The sequence below is a fragment of the Ostrea edulis genome, chromosome 2 (genome assembly GCF_947568905.1).
Source record: "Ostrea edulis chromosome 2, xbOstEdul1.1, whole genome shotgun sequence".
Classification (NCBI taxonomy): domain Eukaryota; kingdom Metazoa; phylum Mollusca; class Bivalvia; order Ostreida; family Ostreidae; genus Ostrea; species Ostrea edulis.
Genome location: NC_079165.1, coordinates 76,881,245 through 76,908,997, shown reverse-complemented (window position 1 = coordinate 76,908,997; position 27,753 = coordinate 76,881,245). Strand labels below are relative to the sequence as shown.

General features: G+C 34.8%; 1 protein-coding gene across 1 annotated transcript; it reads left to right on the top strand.

The window, feature by feature from the left end:
• Positions 1–1,011: 1,011 nt before the first annotated feature.
• LOC125681743 (LIM/homeobox protein Lhx3-like) lies at positions 1,012–27,753 on the top strand. The gene is made up of 5 exons (XM_048921942.2): positions 1,012–5,102; positions 11,195–11,369; positions 24,307–24,518; positions 25,668–25,979; positions 26,195–27,753. The coding sequence occupies exons 1-5, from the start codon at positions 4,979–4,981 to the stop codon at positions 26,563–26,565; spliced, it is 1,194 nt and encodes a 397-aa protein (XP_048777899.1). The 5' UTR covers positions 1,012–4,978; the 3' UTR covers positions 26,566–27,753.

Here is a 27,753-nt window from a genome sequence, read left to right as displayed (position 1 = left end):
GTGTCTCCGTGCCAACCATATTGTCCTTTGTAACTTTTAGGCCTATGCGTATATAGATACACCTAAATTAAATTCAAAAACCTGTAGCAGTGTATATAGACTCTGTAGAATAGATTATGTAGACCTAAGGTGTATATGGATAATGTTGACCTACAGAGTATATGTAGACCTACAGTACACAGTAACTTTAACGATGGTCAATATCATTAGGATTTTGTAAAAAGTCGACTAAAAGATATACAATTAAAATATCTGAAAAGTAAATTAGATGCACTGTATAAATAAAAGTAATTCAATTTTCCAGTTTATTTAAATTCAAAATTTTAGATTAAAAAAACAGTAACTTATTCCCAACTTCACTATTTCAAATGTTGATACTAGTAATTAAAGTCTTTTGGGAAGCATGCTGTCTTTATTATATGCAATTCAAAGTTTTCTGCGTGTAAACCCAACTTCAACATCTCAACAACAAAAAACAAAAATAATAATAATAATAATAATAAATATTCATTTATTTTATGAATATTGTAATCCGGAAACAGGAGGGAAAATTCTACACGAGGGCGGTTTTTCCACCCAAGGGGAAACTCTATACTGACTTTGTACATAGGGGGAAATCATATGCTGGGGCGCTTTTTCCCCCATGGGGGAATATCTATCCCAGTGTTGTAGCATAGAATTTTCCCCCGCATAGACTTTCCCCCCGGAAAACGGGCCCGGGATAGACATTCCCCCCGGAAAGATGGGCCTAGCATAGAATTTACCCCTAGGAAGAATTAACCCGGGCCCAATTCCCCCCCCCCTAGGAAAAACCGTCACAGTATAGAATTTCCCCCCTAAATGACAGTCCGCTTTTTTCCGCCTTCTTACATTTTAGCTATGTATCCGTTTCCAGTTCTATTACTAGAATTCTCTTGCTTTTCTAGACCCAGGAATTTTTCTCATTATCTTTTTTAATTTTGAGCAAGGTCTTGTGTATTGCAATCATCATCTTATGGTGTTTTTTTTTTTTAAAGGAAAGTATTCATATTGTGTAATGGTATATCAAAATCCATTCAGACATCTCAAGTCTTTGTCGTTATTTACTAGTATCTAACATTTGAAATAGTGAAGTTGGGAAGAAGTTAGTGTTTTTTCAATTTAAAATTTCGAATTTAAATAAACGGGAAAATTAAAATTACTTTTACTTATGCAGTGCATCTATTTTACTTTTCAGATATTTTAATTATATATCTTGTAGTCGACTTTTTACGAAAAATCCTAATGATATTGATCATCGTTAAAGTCTTTTGAGAAGCATATTGTATTTACTATATGCAATTCAAAGTTTTCAGCGTGTAAATCCAACTTCAACATCTCAACAACAACAAAAAAATAAAAAATAAATAAATATTCGTTTATTTTATGAATATCGTCGAAGATTCCGGTCGATGAAATCCGGAAACAGGAGGGGGAAAATTCTATACCAGGGCGGTTTTTTCCGCCTAAGGGGGAACTCTATACTGACTTTGTAGATAGGGGAAATTATATGCTGGGGCGCCTTTTCCCCCTATGGGGGAAAATCTATCCCGGGCCCGTTTTTCCTGGGGGAAAGTCTATGCGGGGGAAAAGTCTATACTACAACACCGGATCTGTGCAGTCTCTATATCATCTTGTACATGTTTTTTTTTTTTTTTTTATATTGCAGCATTATATGTTACTGAAAATTAATAAGCAACAAGGACTACCTTTAAACATCCTCATGATCCTTCGGATGAGACCGCAAAAACCGAGGCCCCGTGTCACAGCAGGTTTGGCACGTTAAAGAACCCTCCCTGTTCAAGGCCGTAAGCGCCGAGCATATTCCTAAATTTTGCTGTCCTTCTCTTGCAATGGTGACGTTTCCAAATGAGTGAAATATTCTTGAGAGGGATGTTAAACAATATAAAATCAATCGATAAACATCCTCGATCTTAGATTTTCTTTTCCATTCATCTATATGGCATACAAACCGAAAGTATTGCCTGTTTTTAGGGTTCAACACCAACAATGTACATTGGTCAAAATGATTAAAGAACGTTTCCCTTCTCAGGACAACTTGGAAAGTTGTATTTATCAAAAACTATATCATTACCACGGAATTTCATGATTCTTCTTGACCAATTTAAAAAAAGACCCAAAACAATATATAATGCAAGCCCATAAATAGATAGATAGATACATGTAGATAGCGAGATAGATGTCATGTACATGTAATTCTGCATGTCATTAATTCCCTTAATTAAACACTGTACTTGTCATAATTACAAATAGTAACCTGTAACATGCTTTATTTGCCAATGAAAAGTCATGTGAACATTGGATTAATATTTACGGGAATATGTTACCCGGAGCTTTGTTCTTCATTCATCTAAATGAACACTGAATAATCGCGAGAAGTTCCTCACTTAGGGGTGACTAAAGTACGATGTTTAATCAATCAAAAATGTCAAAAGTTTGTTACTTTTGTTAATAAGAGGAGTGTATAGTATCGACTTCACACTTCGTGTAGAATTTGTAATCAAGGCTAAGTTGTGGATATGAATATGGAGACGTGTTTTGTGCGTAAGACAGACGTCATTTTGTAGATGAACTTGCTTATGGTATGGTTGTCTTCCCGTATCGTTTTCTTTGGTTGTATTAGTGGGAGATACCATAAAGCAATTTCACCTGTGTCTTAATGACATTGACGGATAAATGATTATCTAATGAACCTTCTAATATCGCGAGAAAATTATACCTCATCTGGAACAAACGACTTCAGGTGTAAAACTCGGCAATACGTCCATAACGGTCATTGAGATAAATACCGAAGTGTCCCCGCGGGAACTTATTGATCCCGGGAAAGACCCGTGGGGTGGCAACACCAGTTGTGAACAGCGGACGGGTAAATAGTCCGAGCTTATCTTCGTTGATCAAAGGGAGAGATGCGCCGCGGAGCCGCGAAGGATAACACTCGTTAGCCCGGTGCCATGCTATATCGCGCGGTATGAAATATTGAAAAGCTGGAGCGAGAGTTAGGAGCCCACGATCGCAGCCACCATGTTTTATTATTTATCATAACAGGAAATGGTCATCGACCGGCAACTAAAGTTTATGGTCACGGAATACACTTGTTAACTTTTATCACAAGTTTCAATCTATACACGGACACAGTATATACAATATTTAGTTGATCTCATCGTCACGGTATGCTTTATCAAAATGAAAATTTGTAATATGAATTGTAAAACTCTCGAAAACGGACGTTGATTGTTATGCTATCCCAAAAATAGACTAAAAGGAATATGGTTTCGTATGCACAATTTACCACGAAGTTTTTGTTTGTTTTCGGTTAGCATGGAATGAATCATACAGCATTGTCAGCTGTTCAGTATGGGGGAAGCCCCAAACAGCGGACTGGTTACAAAAAAAAAGAAGAGAAAAAAGCAGTTTAAGATCGGTAAAGAATCGTAAGTCTTCCCTCTTCAGCATACAGAGCGGTGACAAATCACCTTAAAAATCCGATACCTACGACGAGGCACTCTGTCATTGCCATTGATTTACGAACCTAATGCCTGTCGTTACTGGATTAAGAAGCCCCAACGTGCGAATATTATTTGATTTGAGACCCTTTAAGTCCCTTATGCCCGTAAACTAACTGCTTTACCATTGGCTTGATTGCATTATCGCCCTGAAATAACACATCGTCTTTTCTTCATCGTCGTGTAAGACTTTGCAGACTTCGTTTTCACCCTCTCGTTGGACCTCTGCTTCCGCGTACTCAGAAAATAGTAATAAAAAAAAATCAAACAAAATCTCATTTAGAGTTTTTATTTCTATCATTTTCGAAATATCCGACCGTATCTGAAGTTTTCATATTTCTTTTCTTTCGTCACAGATTTTCTCACATTACAAAACTTAACGAACACCCACTGATCTTCGCAACTGTGACGCTTGTATTTGGTGTGAAGATGGTTTCTCGAATTTCATCAAAGATAAACTGTAGGTGCTAATCGTAACAAAATTCATATACTCAACTGCAGAACATGCAGGTACGCCGCGCGTGCCCGGTGGAAATGAGAACCAGATAATCCTGAATGGCGACAATTTGACAGATTGTAACGGAGACCGTGGCTGACTTCGGCGCTTGAAGTCTTAGCCTTAAGAGCACGCAGGCGAGAATGAACGTCCATAGCTAACTGACAAATAAGAATTCAATTGCTATTCACGTTTATCTTGTAAATTTGGCAGTTTCTGTATTTTTTCAAGTTATTTCCCGCCATGCAATTCTAAACGTTTCATTATGAGAATGCCTAACATTTTCAATCTTTAAATTTCTACGACACGACGTACATGGCAGACACTAAAATGCGTATATTTTTTTTGTTGGGTGAGCATTTGAAAAAAAAGGTGACTTTGGCGCTGCTGTGAAATATATTCTTACAAAAGAAATCGTTCAAAGAAAAAGTTTATCTTGCCTTTGAATTCGTAAATACAAAAGAGAAAATTGAGTGATACAAACACATAACTATGAATGATTTGGTGTCCCTACAGATACACTGCTCTTGCGGTTGTTCCTTTGCCGAGAGGTGTGACATTCTTCGTGCTATTGACAACCTTCTCCCATTCAGATCTCACTTTGGACAGGTGCCCGTTTTTTTCCCCCGGCGGCTCAGTTCCTTCTGTCAAAGACCGCTCTTTCATCCCAACTCCACTGAAACCTGCGAAAGGCTGCTTCTGTCTGTCTATAAACAATGAGCGATCGATTTCTACATGAATATTCATTTTATAAAGGTCACGTGCGATATCCCAGTTCCAAGTTTCAAAAGCATCTCGACCAATTGCTGATGACATGTTATGTTAAGAATTAAAGGTTCAATCGGAAAAGAAGAAAAACTGTCTCATCGCTATACTTCCAAAATCTGAACAAGTGACTCGGAGCTGGTATTTCTTTGGTTTGTGTAAAACGTGGTTACCAATGAATATGTCCTCCCTAAATGAGTTACCCCCCACCCACCCAGTCTACCACACAGAGGGGGCTAGGACAAGCCCCAGCCCAGCTTCTCTCACCGAGATGATAAGTCGGAACAAATTCTTGGAAGGTAAGTGATTAGATCTGATTGATACATTCTTTGATGTCAATTTCAGCAATTGGTTGTCGATTTCCCTAATTTCATTCCGGTAGTCCGATACCAATTAGTTTGTCGGCTTTAATATTTCAGTGATACTACCCTATCACATCCTGATTGGGAAATAGAATGATATCGTGATGCAAATCAAATTAATTTTTTCGCTTTATATAAATTAATAATAATAGCCCAGGTTGTGCTGAAATGAGGTATTATGTATACCGATTTGTTGTTTTTTCTAATCAAGTTTTCTATATAATCATCAATGAGGGACGTTGTGGATTAAAACGTGGCGAAGCGATGTAGATTTTCTTAATTAACTTTCGACTCCTCAATTGATTTCTATTGGGGCATCTAAATTTAATATAATGGGAAAGTGCGCCCAGATTCCGAAGTTCATTACCAACAAATTCCCAACAAGACGAGAAGTGAAATTGTCCGATTGTTCCCTTCTATTCACTTAACAGACAGAGGGCCATATTTGGAGTTTTTCTCTTTGAAATCAACTTGAATTATTTTTATTCGAATTGAATGGAGGATCTTTATTACGGAAACCAGATTTCTAGAGCTTTAGTAAGTTTTCATAATTTGATATTTTCATTCTTGATATTTCCCCATAATAGAGATTGCATTTATACTTGTCCTTATCAGAAGTATAATGTAGACGCCACGTCTTGTAAATATAAAGATGATACATATATGCAAGTTTTTCATCCTGATCTTTCTCTATTTCTTAAAATCAATTCAAACATAATTTTATAAAAGGCAGTATTTGGTCTTGCCTATCTTAGTCGTCTTCTGACACATCTCAATATACATTAATATTATGCTACACCGTGGTGTTTGTGGAAAAAAGTCGTTCGTGTTATCTAACGTCCAAGATTAAACCAGAAACTTTTCATAGAATAAAACTGTTAATTTATAGAACTACATTTAATTGTTAATTCACAGACCTACCACTGTTAATTCATAGAACTGTTAATTTGAAGAGCTACATTTAATTGTTAATTTACAGACCTACCACTGTTAATTCATAGAACTGAGAGTATGATTTTATAGAACTAATTAATGCATTTCTACTCTGCCACAAAGTCTTTGGCAATTATGTTTTTGTAGATTGTCAGTGACTGTAATGATTTTGTTCCAAAGATCATTGTTTTCCTAATGTCGCATCTTCGTCTTAAATATACAATTTATCAATTGTTCAAATGAACTCCAAACTCAGGAAATTTTTGAAGCCCTACTTGTTGCATGGTGAAATAATTACTCATTTTGCGATATGGATAGCGACAAAATTTCCACGTAAATGCAGATTTTTTTCCGGAAATTAGACATTTGTTCTGAAAATTGATTTTAGATTGGGACAATCTTTCTTAGAGTTCCGGTATAATCCTCTTATGGCGCGAGCTCGGATTTGTGACAAGATAGAACTTCAGGTGTAATTAGCGACGGACGAAAGGACGTATATACACACAACCAAGTCTTACAGGGCCAACGAGAAAATAACTATCTATTCAACAATTCAAATTTTCAGTCAAAAATAGCGATTTGTGTGAGACAACTTTAGATTTTTAGTAGATTTTTAGAAACAAGCATCAGTTGAAAACCGTAACACACATGGATATATATGAGAAAGAGATCGTGTCGTGTGTGTGTGTGTGTGTGTGTGGGTGTATATATATATATATATATATATATATATATATATATATATCTCCCAAATATCATATAATAAAAATGACAAGTGACGTATTAGAGATGCCTTTTCATTTTGCAAAAGTGAAAAGATTTCCATTTTCTATATTATTTTCGTTATCAATTGATAACACTCAGAGTGAGAGCTGGTTTTTCTTTGATGTTGACAATGGCCATAGGTTGAAGTGAATGAATTGAGTTTAATGAGAAATTAAACCTAATATTTCCCACATTGTCACCGAAAGGGACCGATAGTTATCACGTGTTCACTGATGTGTGACGACATAACGGTATCTCCGCACGTGCTCGCTAGGTAACTAAGCGTGCCGCTTTTGTTTCTGAATGCACCTGCCCATAAAATTCGAAAATGTGACAATAATTTCGATACTCTGTGTCTGTAGTTCGCTCTTTGTAGATTTTTTGTAATCTTTTAAATCAACACTTGCCAGAAAAATCAGAGCGAACGTTTCAACACGGGGCCATTATTTCATAACACGCCGTCAAATGCATTATTTGATACACTAAACGACAGACTTCGCGAGTTTTAATTACATTCCTTAATGAGGACTCATTAAATGAAAAGATTTATTTTGTGCTGAATCGAATTTTGAATTTGTCTCTTGGGAAACCGAGGCGTCAAATATATAAAGATGAATATTGAAATAAAATCTAGACCATTCAAAAGCCTCCTAATGCATAACGTTTGTTAAATATCATGTATCGAGTTCTGCTAAATGGGGATCTCTTAAGATTGTTCAGCACAAAATTTCTGTTACATTGAACACAATTAAAACCTTTTAGATGACAAATTAATTCTACGTTCTAAAGTGAAAATTGGACGTTTTGCATAAATGTGTTATATTTGAACAAACACCTCCCTGTTAGCTATTTGTTTTACGAGAGGATTTCGTTTCTTCTCGATTTCCGATTTCCCCTCACCTTTTTATCATTTTAAAATGGAATTGTTTCTCATTTGTTTATCATCCGAATGATATTTCTTTTAAGAATTATAAAATTACATTTAACTGAAATGAACGGATTTAAGAAGACTAGTAAGTGTGTTTTTGCGGCCGCTCCTCGGAAGAGCGAGCACGAACGGAATGCTTCCGATTGCGGAAATAATTTGCTGTTCTTGACAATGGCACGCGCGGCGACCCGCGGATTCTATTCTTCATCTTTGACAACTTTAAGGTCATACAGGTGTAATTCAATAAGCCATGAAGACAGGAACAGATTTTGGGGGAAATCGATGAATAATAAACCTTCAAGAAATTAACACGAAATGTGCCCTTTTACAAAAATAACACAAATTAGTTAAAAGAAGAAAAAGGGAGGAACGGAGACAAATTGTTCTGTGTTAAAGGACGAAGTTTTTTGAAATTTTCTATATAACTATGTACGGTAATGGCTAATTGTTTAACGAAATGGATTTGGTATCAAATTTAATCCCACTAACTTCTCCGTCTATGTGCAGCTCTTTGGCCAAGTCGCAAGTCAGTGTTGACATTTCCGCAATATCTCCAGATGGGTGCCACGTGCCAGCCTCATTTGAATAATTTTCCACACGGGACGAAGCGCGGCTGGGTTACTTCATTTTTCGACAAAAGTGATGTTTTGCGCGATGACAGGGTGGTGAGCACGTGCATTGAGCATTACTGGAGAATCGGCGACTGGTGAAGGCATTGTCGGACAGCAAATCGCCATTTTCCTCGAATTCCTATGGGGATAGTAGTTCATTTGTTATAGCACACCCCAAATCTCAAATTTTACGTTGTACGATATCTGTCTTCGTCCGTACATGTGTTGGACCTATTAAAAATGTTCCTATAATGTTTGATTTTGTTCTACAGCGGGGGGAAAATCCGATTTTTTTTTTATAGAATTAAGATCGGAGTATCAAAATAGTTTTTAACATGTTATACTTCAAAATGTTTGGAAACTGAGCAGGAATATCGAGTGTGAAAAATGAAATATTTCTAATCCGATTAATTTTTTTTAATAGTATTTTTCTCAATAAACAAAATTGTGTAACCCAACTTTTTTTTTTATCCTGATCTTGTTATAAGTGACTTCAACCGAAAAATAAACAGACTTAGCAAGTGGGAAACACTTTTCACATTGATGTACACCTGAACAAAAATTAAGAAAAGGCTGACGACAGCTTATGATGCATTGACAATCCAATATACAAAAACCAAAATTATTTAATTTTGAATGAATTCTCCTTAAGATCTATACGCATTGCCAATCTGTGTGTATTCTCTGCTAATCGTGTAAATCACGAAAAAAAAAATATCGTGAAACGTCTGTTGAATTAAAACCGCTTTTATTCCAAAATCTATTCATTCTTCCGCCGAATACCCTTAACTCATACTTAATTAAACCAATGAATATCGTTAATTTAATTAAACCAATGAATACCGTTAACTCATTCTTAATCAAACCAATGAAAATACCTAAGACAATGTATTGAAACACAAATTTAGTCCCATATGGTAGTTTTGGTTCGGTTAAACAGTCTCCCGTATTCATTGCTATTGCAACTTGTATTTATCCACAAAGAAGGTCTGAAGTTATCGTGTTCGGACAGGTTTCGTTGCCGCCCCGGGTACATGGGATAAAAACCCTAAACGACATCAACAGATGGCCAGACAATGGCACGACGACGAGAAAGCTGGTGTCGGTTTCATACATTCGTTCGCTCAGCTAAAACTTCCCCCGAAGCCAAAGTTATCAATTAAAACGGCACTGAGATAGGGAAAATGAACTGGCAATCAAACTCTATTTACGACAAAAAAGTCTCATGAATACCTAATTTATGTTTTCGGCGTTAGAAATCTGCATATTTCCAATATTTTTGACAATACCGTCGTTCCAAAAGCTCTGAGACAACGAAATCTATCTTTTTCATGTTATTCAATGTTTACCTAATTTGATGAATGAGAATCGATAGTTGGCGCTTCAAAATACAACCTGACTTGCTATTGAGTAAAATCCGGGAATTATAACGATAGGATTGAGGACGTAGTTTTATTAATAAGTATTAATCTTCTGGTGAGATGTAACACGGGAAAGATCCTCACATAAAATCCAAACAGAAGATGAATGCTAATGGACTCCATATGTCATTGATAATGTATATTCTTAAATTATTTAAATTTGAAACAGTTGGAATTTTGTTTCAATTATTCTACAGTGAATGACAAATCAAGGACGGTATTAGGAAATGGTTTGTTTTAACACCCCCCCCCCACCCCCGAACTAAACAAATAGTGAAGCCAGTCTACTCAAAATGTTTCTACCTACATGCACACCCCCCATGCATTCACTTTTAAACAACAATATTAATATAAACAAAAACACCTACCAATCAATGAAGTATATAAATATCAAATACACCGCGGAATATATTAGTTTTAAATAAAATATTCTTGACAATATTTAATCCAATAAGTAATGTTCTATTAAACTGCACTCAACAAAACATGCGAGGACTGAAAGCACAAAGGGAGCTATGAACAAAAGGAGAAGAAACGGCATTGAAATTAAAACGTTATTATATTGAATTACGTACAACATGTAAATAATTCAAGTTGGGTAAAATATGTAATGATGATGATAAAGGTATATAAAATAGATTTAAAAGCACACATCAAAAACCTATGAAAAAAAATAAATAAAAAAATACCCCCCCCCCCCCAAATATGAATAAAAAAGCCTATTATATCAGCAGATTTTTAAAAGATTCTTGAAGACCCTTACATGGCATTTGCCCTTAATTTATGAATTTGCAAAAAGTGTAATTGCAAATTATATGCTCGACGAAAGTATAGATATAATGCTCATAGGATAGATAATGTGAAAAAACCAAAATTGTAATGATCGTCATTTTCTCATGAACGCACTGCAGTTGCAAACAATGCGCGTATGAATACAAATATATATACATACATGTATAGTATGTCTATTTTAACGACGGGGAATTCCGACAGAAATGAAAGTAGAATGTAAATAGAGACAAATTTCATTTTTTTGAAAATACATGAGGGTATGAACTTCAACATTTCCCGTCGGCATACATGTACATGTACTTTTAAAGCGCTTCAAGAGGAGTCGAAGTTCATATTATCGTGTATTTTCAAAATGGTTTTTGCCCATTGAATATATGTATTAAAATATTACTTACACAATAGAATTTCAGAAAATGTATCTCAATATACTTTCAACTATAAATTCTCCTACTATAAAAAATATACTTTAAAACATAGCATTAGATTGGGTATTCTCGCCGTTTAGTTTTACACACTGACTGAATTTTATCAGACTGGAGATTCTTGCCGTTTAGATTTACACCCTGCTTGATTTTACAGCTGCAATTCCGAAATGTGCTGGTTGTGGAGAGCCGATCTTGGACCGGTTTATTCTGAAGGTGCTAGACCGCTCCTGGCATTCCCGGTGTCTCCAATGCCACGACTGCCACATCAGACTCAGCGACAAGTGTTTCTCCAAAGGAGAGAAAGTCTTCTGCAAGGACGACTTCTTCAGGTGAGTTGTCGTATCAACAGAAAGTTATCAGTTTATAACTCACGAGTTTCTCTTCTTAAAAACCCTCGTCATCAAAGAATGCCATGTGAGCGATACAGAATAAAACATATTAGTCTTCTCAAAGTCTGATGTAATAGATGGTGAGAATTTAACTATCTCTTACTCACATGAAAAGTGGGGAAAACGATAGTAGAAAAGGTTGTAATAAACTTTGTTTTTGATATTCATCACAGAAAATGTTACCCAACCAAGACGCGAGTTTTGAATGTCGCATTGTGTATTGTTTAGGAAATCACGCCCCCATCCAAGGCACACAGAGAAAGTGAAATGATGTACATAGGCATGTACCATGAAAGCTGTTCTCAATATAAAAATATTCTGTCAGCTCCACCGTTTTATTATTACACCGTTCTGTCTTTCTGACATTATTTATTTTATCTAAATAGAAATATGCATAGCCATAATGCAGATTTTTATTTTGTGATAAATACATGTAAGAAAAAAACCCACACAATACAGAACTGAAGTGGAACGACGTAGCATTTTAAAAAAGCTTCAGTATTTGTGATGGTGGTAGATTTGCACTAGAAAAAAAAAGGGGGGGGGGGTCCATGAATTAGTATATGCTGTGTTCTTAAACCTCGAAGAATATCTCGACAAAGAGAAAGAACGGCTTATGTTCATAATTTGGCCCTGTTCGTTACTATTTGTGATCCCTATATGTGATTAGAAGATATTGATGAGGGCTGAAAATCAGATACATGTAATTTCTAATGACAGGGTCAAACTTCTAATGACAGGGTCAAATTTCTAATGACAGGGTCAAACTTTAATCCTAGCGTAAACTTCTTCTGTTGTACTGACCGCTGGACTCTATAGAAAACCGCACAGGTAACTGGAATTCTATACACTGTGCGAGGTTCCTTGTTAGGAGTATGGGGAAGAGCTCTAAATACTTATGTTTCAATGAGAGTAGGAACGCACAGAGCATGCAACAAAAAGGTGTCATATAATTAGACAATCAATCAGACCTGCAACACATTTTAATCATTTCTCTGAAAAATTGATTGGCTGTTGCTTCCTGTTACGGTTTAATTCGTGCATCCATTACAGAGTTTAACTAGAAAAGACCTGGAAATGTACTGGAAATGATTGAAAGTTTGAAGAAAGGCCTCCATGTGTGACATCTTCATAGTTAGTTAGCTGACACAATCATCACGCCAAAGGCTGTATTACACAATTCTAAAATTAATAGGGTGGTACGACATATCAATTTCAATTAAAAAATAATTGATGTATGCATCAACATAAACACGTAGTGTATCACCAATTGACGAATAATAATTACAGAGCGTCCTAAATCCCGCTAAAATCACTACAGAGCGTCCCAAATCCCGCTAAAATCATTACAGAGCGTCCTAAATCCCGCTAAAATCATTACAGAGCGTCCTAAATCCCGCTAAAATCACTATAGAGCGTCCTAAATCCCGCTAAAATCACTACAGAGCGTCCCAAATCCCGCTAAAATCATTACAGAGCGTCCTAAATCCCGCTAAAATCATTACAGAGCGTCCTAAATCCCACTAAAATCATTACAGAGCGTCCTAAATCCCGCTAAAATCATTACAGAGCGTCCTAAATCCCGCTAAAATCATTACAGAGCGTCCTAAATCCCGCTAAAATCACTATAGAGCGTCCTAAATCCCGCTAAAATCACTACAGAGCGTCCCAAATCCCGCTAAAATCATTACAGAGCGTCCTAAATCCCGCTAAAATCATTACAGAGCGTCCTAAATCCCACTAAAATCATTACAGAGCGTCCTAAATCCCGCTAAAATCATTACAGAGCGTCCTAAATCCCGCTAAAATCATTACATAGCGTCCTAAATCCTTCCATAATCCCTACAGAGCGTCACAAATCCAACTATAATCATTACAGAGCGTCCTAAATCCTTCCATAATCACTACTGAGCGTCATTAATCCAACTATAATCATTACAGAGCGTCCTAAATCCTTCCATAACTATTACAGAGCGCCCTAAATCCCGCTATAATCATTACAGAGCATCCTAAATCCTTCCATAATCACTACGGAGCGTCCTAAATCCCGCTATAATCGTTACAGAGCGTCCTAAATCCCGCCATAATCATTAGAGAGCGTCCTAAATCCTTCCATAATCATTACAGAGCGTCCCAATTCACGCCATTATCATTACAGTTTTTCCAACTCTATATTTTGTATTGCTTATAGGAGTTATGAGATTTATCATTGTTCGTTATCTTCACCTTTCACCATAATCATTACAGAGCGTCCTAAATCCTTTTCTAATAATTACAAAGCGTCCTAAATCCTTCAATAATCACCACAAAGCGTTTTAAATCCTACCATACTCATTACAGAGCGTCCTAAAGCCTCCCATTATCATCACAAAGCGTCCTGAATCCTGCAATAATCATCACAGAGCTTCCTAAATCCTTCTATAATCATTACACAGCGTCCTAAATCCTTCGAGATAATTTCATAACGTCTTAAATCCTTCAATAATCATTACAGAGCGTCCAAATTTTTTCCATACTTATTTTAGAATGTCCTAAATATTTCCAACGATTCTAAAAACAAACCCTCTTGTACACTTGAAATTGATTGTCGTTGTTTTTTCTTCATATTTGTATTGTAGAATAAAATGCGGAATATTCCCGTCTTACCTGTCTGTTCCGTGAGTAGACAGCTATTAATTTTGGGACTCTGTTGCTCAATGTTTGTGAAACGTCACAGATTGACGTAAATTCTTTCAATTAAAAAAAGTGATAAGGGATTAACTAATAATCATCACTGTCCGACAAAAACACAGAAGCATCTAATTAAAACTTAAATTAAAGAAAATCATTGAGTTGCTAGTAAACCAAAGTGTTTATTTGAACATGGGCTCTGGTGAGACTAAATCTTTTATTCTTTTGTGAAGTGAAACAACCAACTCTATGGGAATATGACTCTTTAGGAATTTCCTTTTGGTAGCATTTGGATTATCTGTAAGAAAATCATGGGGGGAAAGTGTGCCGCACAAGACGAAAAAATCGAATTCATATATTATGAATTTGGGTATATTATATCTACTGTGAAATCACGTATTGAAGGGAAACGGTGTGATTTTTCGTTTGGTATGACTTACCCAATTGATTCATTTCTCATCAGAAAAATGAAACTCACTATAAATGAAGAGCAAACACTTGATCGACAATAAGACCATATAATTTGGTACATATTTACTCATCCCATAAAAGTATGTGAAGTTACATTAAAGTAAATATTGGAGCCATAAATTGGGCGTTCACTTCCGTATGGAACTTAACATAACATAACAATGTTATATATATAGATATGATTTAAAAGTTTATTACAGTAGCTCTCGCAATTTTTCAGATGTTTTTGGCGCAATTTTGATACATGACGTTGCCTTTCAGATGTATGTACATTGTGACGTCATAATACGTTGTTCAGCGTTAGTTGATATGCATTTTAATAAACACGACTGATGAAGGCTGGTGAAACGGCTGAAATATTTCGAAAAGTGTTTTTTTAGTATATATATATATGTGTGTGTGTGTGTGTGTGTGTGTGTACACATACCTGAAGATTCAGAAGAAAACAAATACTCAGCAAATTGTATTACGAATTATCAACATCCCCTGCCCACACCCCCTAAAAAAAGAAAAAGAAAATAACCCAAACATACTTTATGCATATGCATCAGATAAAATGGAAACTAAGTAAGATATTTATTTGAAAAAAAAAGATTGAATGTTTGCACGAAAGGTTATACCACCTTTTTCCATATTTTATATCCTTGTATCAAAGTACATATATACAGAACATAGTCACTCTTTATTCTGTCATCAGTCTGGTTTCAGTGAAAGCACGATATAATGTACTTTATCTTGTAAGACAATAAAGAAAACTATCACAAGAAGAACTACTTTATTTCTTATCGAAATAGTACACTGTTCGAAGAATATAAACCTTTTAAAAATCCCGATTTCAGTATTAATTTCTACCAAGTATAAGTATCAAGTTTCGAGACAGAAAATGATTTTAACCTTTATAAAAGGTCATGTGACTGACATTTCACCTACTTTTGGAGTAGCGAATTCATCCGCAGACAGTAAAGCAATGATAATTATGACGTCACAGGTAAACGTAAACGTGAATTACGTTTGATTGATTTTTCTAGCATCTTATGATTCTTGTTGCGAAGAATCGAAAGATGAAAGAAATTGTGGGCGATTTTACGACGGATTTATAATTTCATCTTCGTCGTATTAATCTAGCAAATGTAAACATGGAAAATCGAGTCCGATTTATCTTGTCCTGACGAGGCGACATAAAAACCAGTGGCTTGATGAAATTTCATTTGATTAAAAGGATAACATTTCCCAGAACCAAGTTTGGTGCGGTCTTGATTAATTAATATGTGACCCAAAGTCAAGTGCAGCGAGACAGATGGGACGCTCGATAAGAAGGGAATCTCTTCAGATTTCATTCTCTGCTGTGTCTCCGAGAGGAGGGTTGTTTGTCTTCTACTTTCTTTAATTCCTTTCTTCTTGGGCAGGTCTTCAGAAAAATACTCTTTCGAAGTGCCAATCATATATTTGAAGTCCATATATGATTTTTTTATGAGTAAATGATAAGTGATTGCTTGCTCAATAGAATCTTAATATATTTGTATGTTGAGATTGTTTCAAAGATTTTCTTGAACAGAATATATGCACTATTATTCCACTCCTCAAATGATTAAGTGTACTTTCAATTATATAAATGGAAATATGAAAATTTCCATTTAAAAATATATATACATGTATATTAAAATGGAAATAAAATGAGTAAATGTCTTCAGACGTTTAGAACTACCTATTTTGGAATCACAAATTATCATTAAACTACCGGATATTTAATTCCTTCTTTATATTTTTTTCTGTGTCCAGGCACTTGATTTTGTAATATACAGTACAGTTAAGATCTGAACGAATTTTGATTACATGTAAGTTTGTTTTTTCATCATCGCTATATCTTAGGTCTCGGGAGTTTGCTATTGTCAATTTTAGAAATAGCAGCAACAAAAAATTAGTAAATAAAATAAGATAATAATAATAATGATAGAACATCAACAACAAATAGATAAATAAAAATACATACACTTAAATACAAAGAATGCATGTTTTCAAGTTTATTTCATTTGGACAAGAGTAAACAATTTATACTGAAATATACATATACAACGAAGTTCAGTTTATACTGAAATATTCAATTCAGTTCAATTTATGCTGAAATATTCAATTCAGTTCAATTTTTGGTAATTGAGCAAAATACATGCGTGCGTTGTTAACCACAACCGATACCGAGAGTTAGATCGAACCTCACAATATGCAGTACGTCAAAATATATTTAGTACATTGTCATTTGAACTCAATTAAAAAGCAATGTTTATAGTCCCTTTGAAAAGAGTCTGTAGAATGTAATTATTCTAATAATTCACTCAAAATATAAAAATATCTACACAATCAGGTAAACATGTAGTATAATAATATCACAAAGTCGATTGAGTTTACTTGACTAGTTTCTCTTCTTCTTCAGGAGTGTAATGAATATTGTGTAGTTACACATGTGTAACTAAGCAACATGTGTTACTAAGCAACATGTCTGACCAAGCAATATTCATTATATTTCTGAAGAAGTAAAGAAATTAGTCGAGTATACTCAATCGGCACTACTAGTAGTATAATAAAAAATAACATAACGCCGATTTTATATATATTCAACTAGTTTAATCTGATAAAGAATGAAACCAGTTGAGAATATTCAATCGGCGATGTGATATGCTTATTGTATTTATATAAACACATTACCACAAGCAAAATAAAGCTGTCTTATAAAACAAATATACACTTCCTTTTATTCATCCTAATACCCGGATGGTCTCGAATGGATGAGTAAACAGAGAAAACTTAGGAAACTGATGTTTTGATAGTTTATAGTTATTTGTATAGAGAGTACCTGAAATCTGTTTTACTTACTTGAATATTCTACTTTCACTTTCCTACAGTCCATTTAGCCTCCCTACAGAAAACATACAATATAAAGCAATACGATGCACAAATCTGAAATGAAAAATAAACGCAAGATGTTTCTTTAATTCACAAAATTATGGCTCTGATTCTTTCAGATATGGAATCGATTATAAACCATATACGTCAGGGAAGGTATGAAGTGTTTGTCGAAATGCCTGATAGATAGAATACCAAAATCACATCATCTATTATTCGGAAAATGATATGAAAATCCATTAATGTGAAAGGTCGCTCCAACTCAGACAATCAAAGTTTTAAATAGATTATTTCAATTGATAAAGTTATAAACGTAAACTAAAATTTATCACCCCTAATTCAATTTGTTTACAGTTAAATTAGATTCTTCATTTTAAACCCTTACGAAATACCAAAGAAATACCTGATTGTGCGTAACGGGATAAAGAAACAGAACAGAGAACGTATTGTAGGTCTATTAATCTGACGTTTACTAGACGTAGCTGTCTAAAATAAACAACCACTGATCGTTAATTAAAACCACCAAACCGACAGAAATGACCGTGTTGAAATTTAGTAGGTCATTACGAAACAATTAGCTTTGCATTACTGGGCAAACGTGATCTATACACTTTAATACATATATTGTGATTGTAAGATACGGAAATAAAAAATACGTTGTTTTTGTAAAAATTCTCTTCCACTAATCATTTATTTTATGAAATACAGAGAATGAATACCATGCGTTTTCTCTTGGATGAGATTTTAACGATTGATAGTTTCCTTTAAAGAAATAGAAAAAAAAAAAAATCATATTTTTTTTTAAAAAGAAAAACAACCCTCTTAATTTGGCACAACATCTGTGCAAAAGTTTTGTTTCTAGCAAAAATGGCCATTTGGTTAACTTCTGAAAGACCAAAGCACAATACATTGTCTGGGAAAAAAACGATGATCGAACTTCAAACTGGAAAGAAGATGCAGTCAGTCATGAACACCAATATGTGCACGCTTTGTCTGGCAGGTGGGTGGCTACAATTTATGTGTATTTATCAATGCAAGCGAACAGGAATCGTTCGCTGACTTCATCAGGAGATGACAACGAACTAAAAAGGCCACCAAATAAAGGTTAGGAGGTTTTGTGTCCACCGATTTGTTTAGGACAATCGTTTTGGTTCTGGCCAGTGATAGTGTTTGATAATCGTGCTGAATCGTCATTGCTAGAGATTTCATCTCCATGATTGATGTCTATGTAATTTATGGACATTGAAAAAATATCCATCAGGAGATCATGATGGGGCGATCTGCATTGTGTCTTACATCTGTCGGGACATTCTGCGATATGGAACTAACTATAAAAAAAATGCACGAAATGAAAAAAGTAGTAAAAACGAGTAGAGGGAAATGTAGGTTGATACGATCAAAATGAACACACTGAAATGAACACACTGAAATTAACACACCGAAATGAACCCAAGGAAATGAACTCACTGAAATGAACACACCGAAATGAACCCAAGGAAATGAACTCACTGAAATGAACACACCGAAATGCACACACTGAAATAAACGCACTGAAATTAACACACTGAAATAAACCCAAGGAAATGCACACACCGAAATGAACACACTGAAATAAACCCAAGGAAATGCACACACCGAAATGAACACACTGAAATTAACACACTGAAATAAACCCAAGGAAATGAACACACTGAAATAAACCCAAGGAAATGAACTCACTGAGATGAACACACCGAAATGCACACACTGAAATAAACGCACTGAAATTAACACACTGAAATAAACCCAAGGAAATGCACACACCGAAATGAACACACTGAAATAAACCCAAGGAAATGCACACACCGAAATGAACACACTGAAATTAACACACTGAAATAAACCCAAGGAAATGAACACACTGAAATAAACCCAAGGAAATGAACACACTGAAATAAACCCAAGGAAATGAACACACTGAAATAAACCCAAGGAAATGAACACACTGAAATTAACCCAAGGAAATGAACACACTGAGATGAACGCACTGAAATGCACACACTGAAATGAACCCAAGGAAATGAACACACTGAAATGAACCCAAGGAAATGAACACAAGGAAATGAACACAAGGAAATGAACCCAAGGAAATGAACACACTGAAATGAACCCAAGGAAATGAACTCACTGAAATGAACCCAAGGAAATGAACTCACTGAAATGAACACACTGAGATGAACACACTGAAATGCACACACGGAAAATGAACGCACCAAAGTGAACACACCGAAATGAACATAAATATATTGTGGTGAAATTGTTTGTTCCACAATTTAAAGTTTGCTTGTTATTGGAAGAAAAACTGCCGGTAGTATTTGCTAATTCGTAAATAATGCAGATTCCGTAGACTGTCGTGTAATATACCAGTAATGTAATAGATCATAAACATGCGATAAAAGAAGACTTGTTGAATTATATCTTATTCTTGAAATTGCAATGTGGTGGAAATTTAAAAAATAATTTTGGATTCCGTGAAATTTATTATTTCTTTTAAATATTGAAACACGATAGGATTAATGATAAACTATATTCCATTTCGAGTAATCATGTAGCTTGAACACGCTATGATTATAACGAAACCCAACGCATGGTCAATGAAAATGTCAAAATATCAATATTGTTTAACTAATGAATTATTAAAACTCCACTTATTGATAGAGTTGCATTATATACGTTGTAAAAATGAAAATAGTTTGAAATGCGTCAGTTTTCACAAAATATAAATATCAAGAATCTACAGTTGTCTATACACACTAGCTCTTCATGGCTCAACAAGAATTATATCTGATAAAAACTACGCATTGAATTCGAAATTAAGTTTTAATTCAATTAGATTTAATATGAATGCAAAATACATGAAATATTTACAAACTGGTACCCCGTTTTATCCTCTTTCTCATTTTCTTCTTTTAAAACAAATTTTTTCTTTTTTGGGTTCTCCTCTATTTTCTCTAATTCAATATGCAATTATAATTAATCTTTTTGCTACTACAAAGATGATGTCACATACAATAGTTATATACCTTTATCATACTTCCATTATACTTTGTATATCATTATAACTGTATTCATAACATGTACATGTAGGGAATTTGTATACCTTGGGAGAAGGCTTACATAGGCCCTACCTGCTGCCTAATCCTCTTGTGTTATACACAATAAAAATACATGTATGTTTAAATCAAAAATCAAGTTTCTATTGAACTCGCACTAATTCACTAGATTTAATTATAGTACCATTTATTCTGAAATGGACATAGTTGTTTCTTAAGAAAATATAGCATGTAACATAGATTTTATAACATACCAAACATTTTACGTTTTTAGAGTTTGTGACGGTAAAGAAAATAAATAATGTATGTTGTGTGTCAGTGGTACTGAAGCCTCGCCGTGGTGAAGTTGCCCTGATGCATGAATATGCAATGCATACTCATCATAGTTAAATTTCCGAGCATTCTACTTCATGTAGAAAGAAACCCTATACTACATGTATATCAACTATTCATTGCAAAAGTAAATATGCAAGGATAAACGCTTCCCGCTAAATAAAGACTACATGCAGGGCTAGATATACATTTCTTACAACGTTTGGTGGCAAGCATTATGAATGGGCCTAGCATATTAAAATTCGTAAAAAAGGAAAACTTTTCCGAGTTTTCTTTGAATAATGTGATAATAAATATATATGTCCCCGCCTAATGTTGTACTCGCGGTTTGTTAGTTTTGCTTGTAGCAGATATTCTTAAAAGAAAAATATAAATGTATTCCGATAGACTCAAAATGTAATATAAGAATTGAGTTGATATTTTGGAGGGTTGCTAACTATTTTTTTTTTATTCACGTACGAAACAAACACTCCCTATAAAACTTTAGTATGTCGTGAAATGTCATGGTGTATAGCGTTGGCATTTTATTACTGAATGCAGGAAATATTGTAAAATAGTTCGAGAACCATTTTTGCATTAGTTAAACTCAAACCAGTTTATCAAGTAAGGGTGGGGAAAAGAGGAAACTCTTGTCGAAGGATTCTTACTATAACGACATAGTAGATTTTAAATGTGTAGGATATACATTATGTACTTGTAAACTTAAGTTATGATACATACATGTATTCGTTTTATTAAACTTCTTTTACTTAAGTTACGTAAAAGAGTCATCGTAACTTTACGACAGCACATGGGCTATTTTTCTTTCATCAAAATAAAAATAGTTGCCCGCAAGCTGTTCCAGGATATTTTGAGAGAAAATGAAGACGAAAGACCTCGTCATCATTGAATTTTTAACTACTGAAGAACACATTTAATTTAGTAAAGCAGAAGCGTAATTCCAAATTCTCAAATCTGATTTTTTCCCCGTAAGGTAAGAAGGTTAGTAAAACTTGCGCCAAGTACATGTTTGAAATATATCCTATAAAATTTAGATTTTTTCTTCCGTGTTAAAGACGTATGATGGTATGTTTTCTTGTTGGTCGGTACGGGGAACTTGACAGTGCAACCTTTGAAGATTATGCATTGCCTATATCTTGTACTTCGCCCATCTGGCAAAGTCGTTCGGAGACATTAATATTTAATCAGTTTCGTGCACCAAGCAAATAATTAGATTCCCCCGGTAATCGGGCTTTAGGCACTGCAACTTTATGGAGACTTAGTTTGTTAGAGAAGATACCGGTCTGCACGACATTCCGCGCCGCGCACTGCTAAATAATACATTCCTCCCGGTTTAACCAAATTAAATTTTGTCACCTTGTAAAACAGCAGGAGAAAATACTGATGAATGTTTGTGAAAGAGGTCTACATGTTGGTATGCTTGAAGTGATTTAAATCGAAGCGAAAATTCGTTGAAAACATTTTCTTCATGTCTTGGAATATAAATTTGAAAAACAAAACAATAAAGAAACTGTTTTTGTTAAGAGTGTGTTTCAAGCATCTACAAACTTTGCTCAACGTCTCTTAATTCAACTTGTGAGAGAGCAGTGATCATTATAAACAGATGAATTGGTGAATATATGAATAAAAAAAATCTATTTGATTTATTTTTAGATATTACAAGTTTCTCTAAATATAAATATTTGTAAATCCATATAAATTGATATCTAACGGGTACAGGAGATCAATGCTATAATACCAAAGATATTCAGATGCATCAAACTGTAAAAAAATAAAAACAACACAAAACTAGGAATGATGGAATGATTCATTTGGAGCTGAACTGTTGAATATCCATTGCATCACGAAATCAGAAAGACGAGAATGATTTCAGACACGCTATCTCTTGTTTACCAGCTTACACTTTATAGACAAGAATAAAAACACGAGTGAAACTAATTTATCTCCCGGGGATGGAGTTAACATTTCAGGGACTCGCGATGATTCCGCGGGTGACTGACAAAAGATTCTTCTTGCTTTTGATGGTTTAATTGTTTTATTGATTGCGTGCAGTCAATGTGATGTTTGTTTTTTTATTGTAAACATTTTTAGTTGACTGTATCTAACAATGTTAAATGACGGATGCCTGCAAGTGAAGTATGAGGACTAAATTTACCATTTATATTGCGTATACACCCATTGAAATATATAGGTATTTTCAAATCGAAAATATCATTTAGGATAACCGCAAAAAATAGAGTGAAATAACCAAGTGATATCGAAATTTGATATCCGTTGCCCGAGTTCTAAAGAAATGAAATACAACTCGGCTGTCCGATTCTGTATGTAATCTATGGCGGGAAACCTAAATTTATCTGATATTTTCATTGTTTACGACGTTATGTCTACATGTACAAATAACGAAGATTTATACATATTCATTTCTGACAGTAAATTACACTTTCGTTATACATATTCATTCAGACGTTATGGTACAACTGACTTTATACATATTCATTACACTTTAGTTATACATATTCATTCAGACGTTATGGTACAACTGACTTTATACATATTCATTACACTTTAGTTATACATATTCATTTAGACGTTATGGTACAACTGACTTTATACATATTCATTACACTTTAGTTATACATATTCATTCAGACGTTATGGTACAACTGATTTTATACATATTCATTACACTTTCGTTAAACATATTCATTCAGACGTTATAGTACAACTTACTTTAAACAATTATTAAATTTGATGTGCCATCTTTTTGCTACATCTTTGTAAGGTTGTTTTATTATTGTAGTTGATGAAAATTTTTATAGATAAATTTGGGAGATCAAACATATTGAATTATTTTCATTGTTTATTTTCTTTCTCCATTTCAGTGATATTTTTAGTGGATTGTTTGTGAGTCTGATCCCCTTGTTAGTAGTTTGTTGTCTAGTTCGGCATTTGAATAGATTACATTTTTCATACTCAATTTGCCTTATGTTTATATGATACAGCAAAAACTAGCAGCGGTGACCTTTCTCAGCATTTTAAGACATAAAACATATTCATTTCTGACAGTAAATTACACTTTAGTTATACATATTCATTCAGACGTTATGGTACAACTGACTTTATACATACTCATTTCAGACAGTGTGGTATGACGTACATCATACCTATTCGTTATAGTAGATATACATGTCGTACAATTTACATTACACAAATACATATTTATTTTAAAAGATGTTAGGGAATGGATTATCTAGTGCATATACATTTCAGATGGTATAGTCCATCATACAAATTCATTTAAGATGTTGAGGTATAGCTTACATTATACATATTCATTCACACGGTAGAATATAACTTACATTATAAATATTCATTCCGACGGTATGGTACAACTTACATTATACTCATTTCAGACGGTATGGTACAAAATGCGCTGGTTGTGAGAAGGGGATCCCACCCACGGAAGTGGTACGCAGGGCCCAGGACAACGTCTACCACCTGGAGTGCTTTGCTTGTTTAATGTGTAGTCGACAGCTGAACACCGGAGATGAATTCTACCTAATGGAGGACCGGAAACTAGTCTGCAAAGCCGACTATGAGTCTGCTAAGGCTCGAGGGATAAATGGTAGGTTTAACACACACAATATATATAGTAAAATATCTATGCTACAGTAAAACCAGTTTAATCCGAATTAAGTGGGATTAGATAGGTTGCTAGAATATACTGTGTAACGGAAATCACTATAGAACGAAGTGGAACGGAAATTAAGATCGATATGTGTAGTGAAACAGATGATATAGGAGTCGCACAACACACGAGTAAGATTAGACAGGTGCCGCATTAGATAGGTTTTATATCGGAATGTAGATGGATGTGCTAACTTGTCATTCTCTTTAAGGAATACATATATGAAAAACATGAACATTGCAAAGTTTGAAGAAACACTTTCATCAATGCTAGTTATTCAGCAAGTCGTATCTCGAACTAAAGTCTTGACATGCAAATTTCGTTTTACATCGATAGAAGTACACTTTCTCATGAAGTAAACATTTCGAGATCTAGTGTGCGTGCAATGATGTTCTCAAGGTAATATGCTTAACAAAATCAAAATCCGATTTTGATGAATTTCCAACAGAATGCCAAGTTTCGATAGGATGATTCAGCCGTCTTGTATTTTGACTGAATTTAGATTTAACTACTTCGAACAATAAAACGAATTTCATATATCACATGATTTGAATATACCTGTGTCACATAGATAACAAAAAAAAAGCATGAAAGAGACGTGTTAACCCCCCCAAAAAAAAAATAAAAAAAAAAATTAAAAAAAATGAAAGAATTGTTGTGTTGGAGAAGAAGACAAAGGTGTATTTTGTAAGCGACGGATTTAGAATTTATCACCTTGTTCCAGGTAAGACCAGAATTATTGACGACCAGCCTTATCACCACTCACACACCTGCGCTCGCGTCACTAAAATCGATAGTCCCCCGAGTGACGTGATCACGGATTGATTCGGGTTATTTGATCACGTCTGAAGTCTCGCAAAAGCTTATCTTTTCTCTTCATCGCTCTTACATTCTCCATCAACCTTACTCAGCGTTCGACTGAGAAATCTGCATCTCGTATCAAGTTTCCAAGCCTCACCCAGAACGGAATCTTCTCCAGGTCTTCTCGGTTAAAATGTCATGTCATTAGACAAAGCTATGAAATATAATTTGGGTTCAATGTTTAAAAACAATAATTACACAGTACTAAATTACATTGTCTTACAGAGTACGACATAGATGCAGCGAACAAGAGACCACGAACAACAATCACTGCAAAACAGCTAGAAGCTTTAAAAAGGGCCTACAATGAAAGTCCCAAGCCGGCACGACATGTTCGGGAGCAACTCAGCGCGGAGACGGGGCTGGACATGCGTGTTGTACAGGTCTGGTTTCAAAATCGACGCGCAAAAGAGAAACGACTCAAGAAAGACGCTGGCAGAAACAGATGGAGTCCTTACTTTAGACAGTTAAAACGCAACGGAGACCCGGATAGCTCTAATAGTGCTGACGACAGATCGGACATTTGTCTAGATGATGGTAGGTCTTCATGGTCATATGCGATTTTATCACATATCATCGTAACCATACTTGTATTGTTACGAAAATTCTTATAACGCTATATAAATGATAAAAACATCTTGTATTTCTGACATTTTTTTGGTGATTTTGAATGCATTTACAGGAGTAAGATCTGTAGAGTATTCTATGCTTCGTTATGTTTTGTTAAAGATTTTGGTATTGTAAATTTTCAGATGATATAGATGATTTAGATGAATCCATTAGTCAATCTGGGCGATTGTCGGAGGATATATTTAGTTCTGGATCAGGACAAACAATGGACAGAGAGCCCAACATGGGGAGTGTACCAGTTGTTCCCCCTGAGTCCCCTTCTATGGAATCCTGGTCCCATTTCGGAGGCGTTCCAAATACTGCGAGTTTCCTGGGACGTCACTCACCGAATATTCCAATGTCAAATTCACATTTAATGCCTATGGACCCACTGCCAATGATGGGTGGACCGTCCAGTGTCGCTAGGCTGATGGGAGGGGATTTAAACGATAGCTCTCAAGGTTATTCCGAATATTCATCAAATTCAAATCATAATCACGTGGAAGTTTACTGAGTTAGCGAAGACGACATGTGACGTACGGTTACCGTAGTGATTCAAGCGAAAGTATCGCTCGAAAAGAAATATTGTGCATCACCATCAACTCGGAAATATTTTCAACATTCCAATATGTATACCATATTCCAGTCTGATTATGCTGATGTGGGGGCTCGGTTGATGAACACAGAGGCCACACCATTATTCTGTCGTGGTGACGAACGAGATTCGGGGCTATGGTGTCTTGGGGTAACGTGTGTACAGATATGTTCATTTCCATGGCTTTCGTGTATTTTAGATATAGCACAGGTTCCGTAACATTACTCTAGTCATCTCCTCTCCGTTAACATGTGCAATATTTATTTAGAAACTATATAGAGAAATATGTTTTATTACAGATTGTGAGAATTTTCTTTTTGTATATTTGTTTTACACTATTGTTGTTATATTCATTTTGTTTTCATATTTCGCAAAAACGTAAACAACTATCCATGATTGATATACATTGTACCATTATTATCATCCACATTTCATGCTTAGTCTGACTAGGACGTCATTGATATATGTGCATTTTTATATGTGATGTATAAAGCTATTCTATACAGATTCATTTTTAATTTATATCTTAATATTAGGAAGACGGGTACCGCTTCAAATATCAGTACCTGATTTTAATGTTATTTTTTTAAAGTAAATTTCTGCCTTTTTAATTTTCTCAAAAGGACTTTAAAACAAGGAAACGAAAACTATGAATTCCTTTCATCAATACCTTTCGCGTGTTTGTAAGGTTTATTTGACCAACTACAGCAAAAGGAGAATATAAAGTCTTCATGCAAATAGTAACCAAGATTTTAAAAATGCAAACAGTTTGGTTCTTTGAAATCCCTCACCTCAGATTGGGACGTTAAATACTCAGTTTTCCTATTAGTACGAGGGACCCCCCCCCCCCGACAAAAAAACCCTGACCCGCTGAACTACAGTTTTTTTTTTAGAATCTCAATAACATGACAAAATACTCAACTAGTAATCTAGACGTGAGAATGGGGAGTTTTCACACGCCTTTACTATCAATATATCTTCGTATTATTTTGTTTAATCTGGAAGTCCATATTTATTGTTGTTATGATTTATTGCATTAATATTTATTTTCCTTGTTTATGTGATGTTTTTGGCAAATTATGTGGAATAAAATGTTCTACAACAAAA

Bases quoted from the DNA above. Each gene is read 5' to 3' on its own strand.
- LOC125681743 (XM_048921942.2), top strand. From the start codon at position 4,979: ATGAATATGTCCTCCCTAAATGAGTTACCCCCCACCCACCCAGTCTAC. The intron at 11,370-24,306 runs GTGAGTTGTCGT...TACTCATTTCAG, and splicing joins TGCAAGGACGACTTCTTCAG to ACGGTATGGTACAAAATGCG. The intron at 24,519-25,667 runs GTAGGTTTAACA...ATTGTCTTACAG, and splicing joins TAAGGCTCGAGGGATAAATG to AGTACGACATAGATGCAGCG.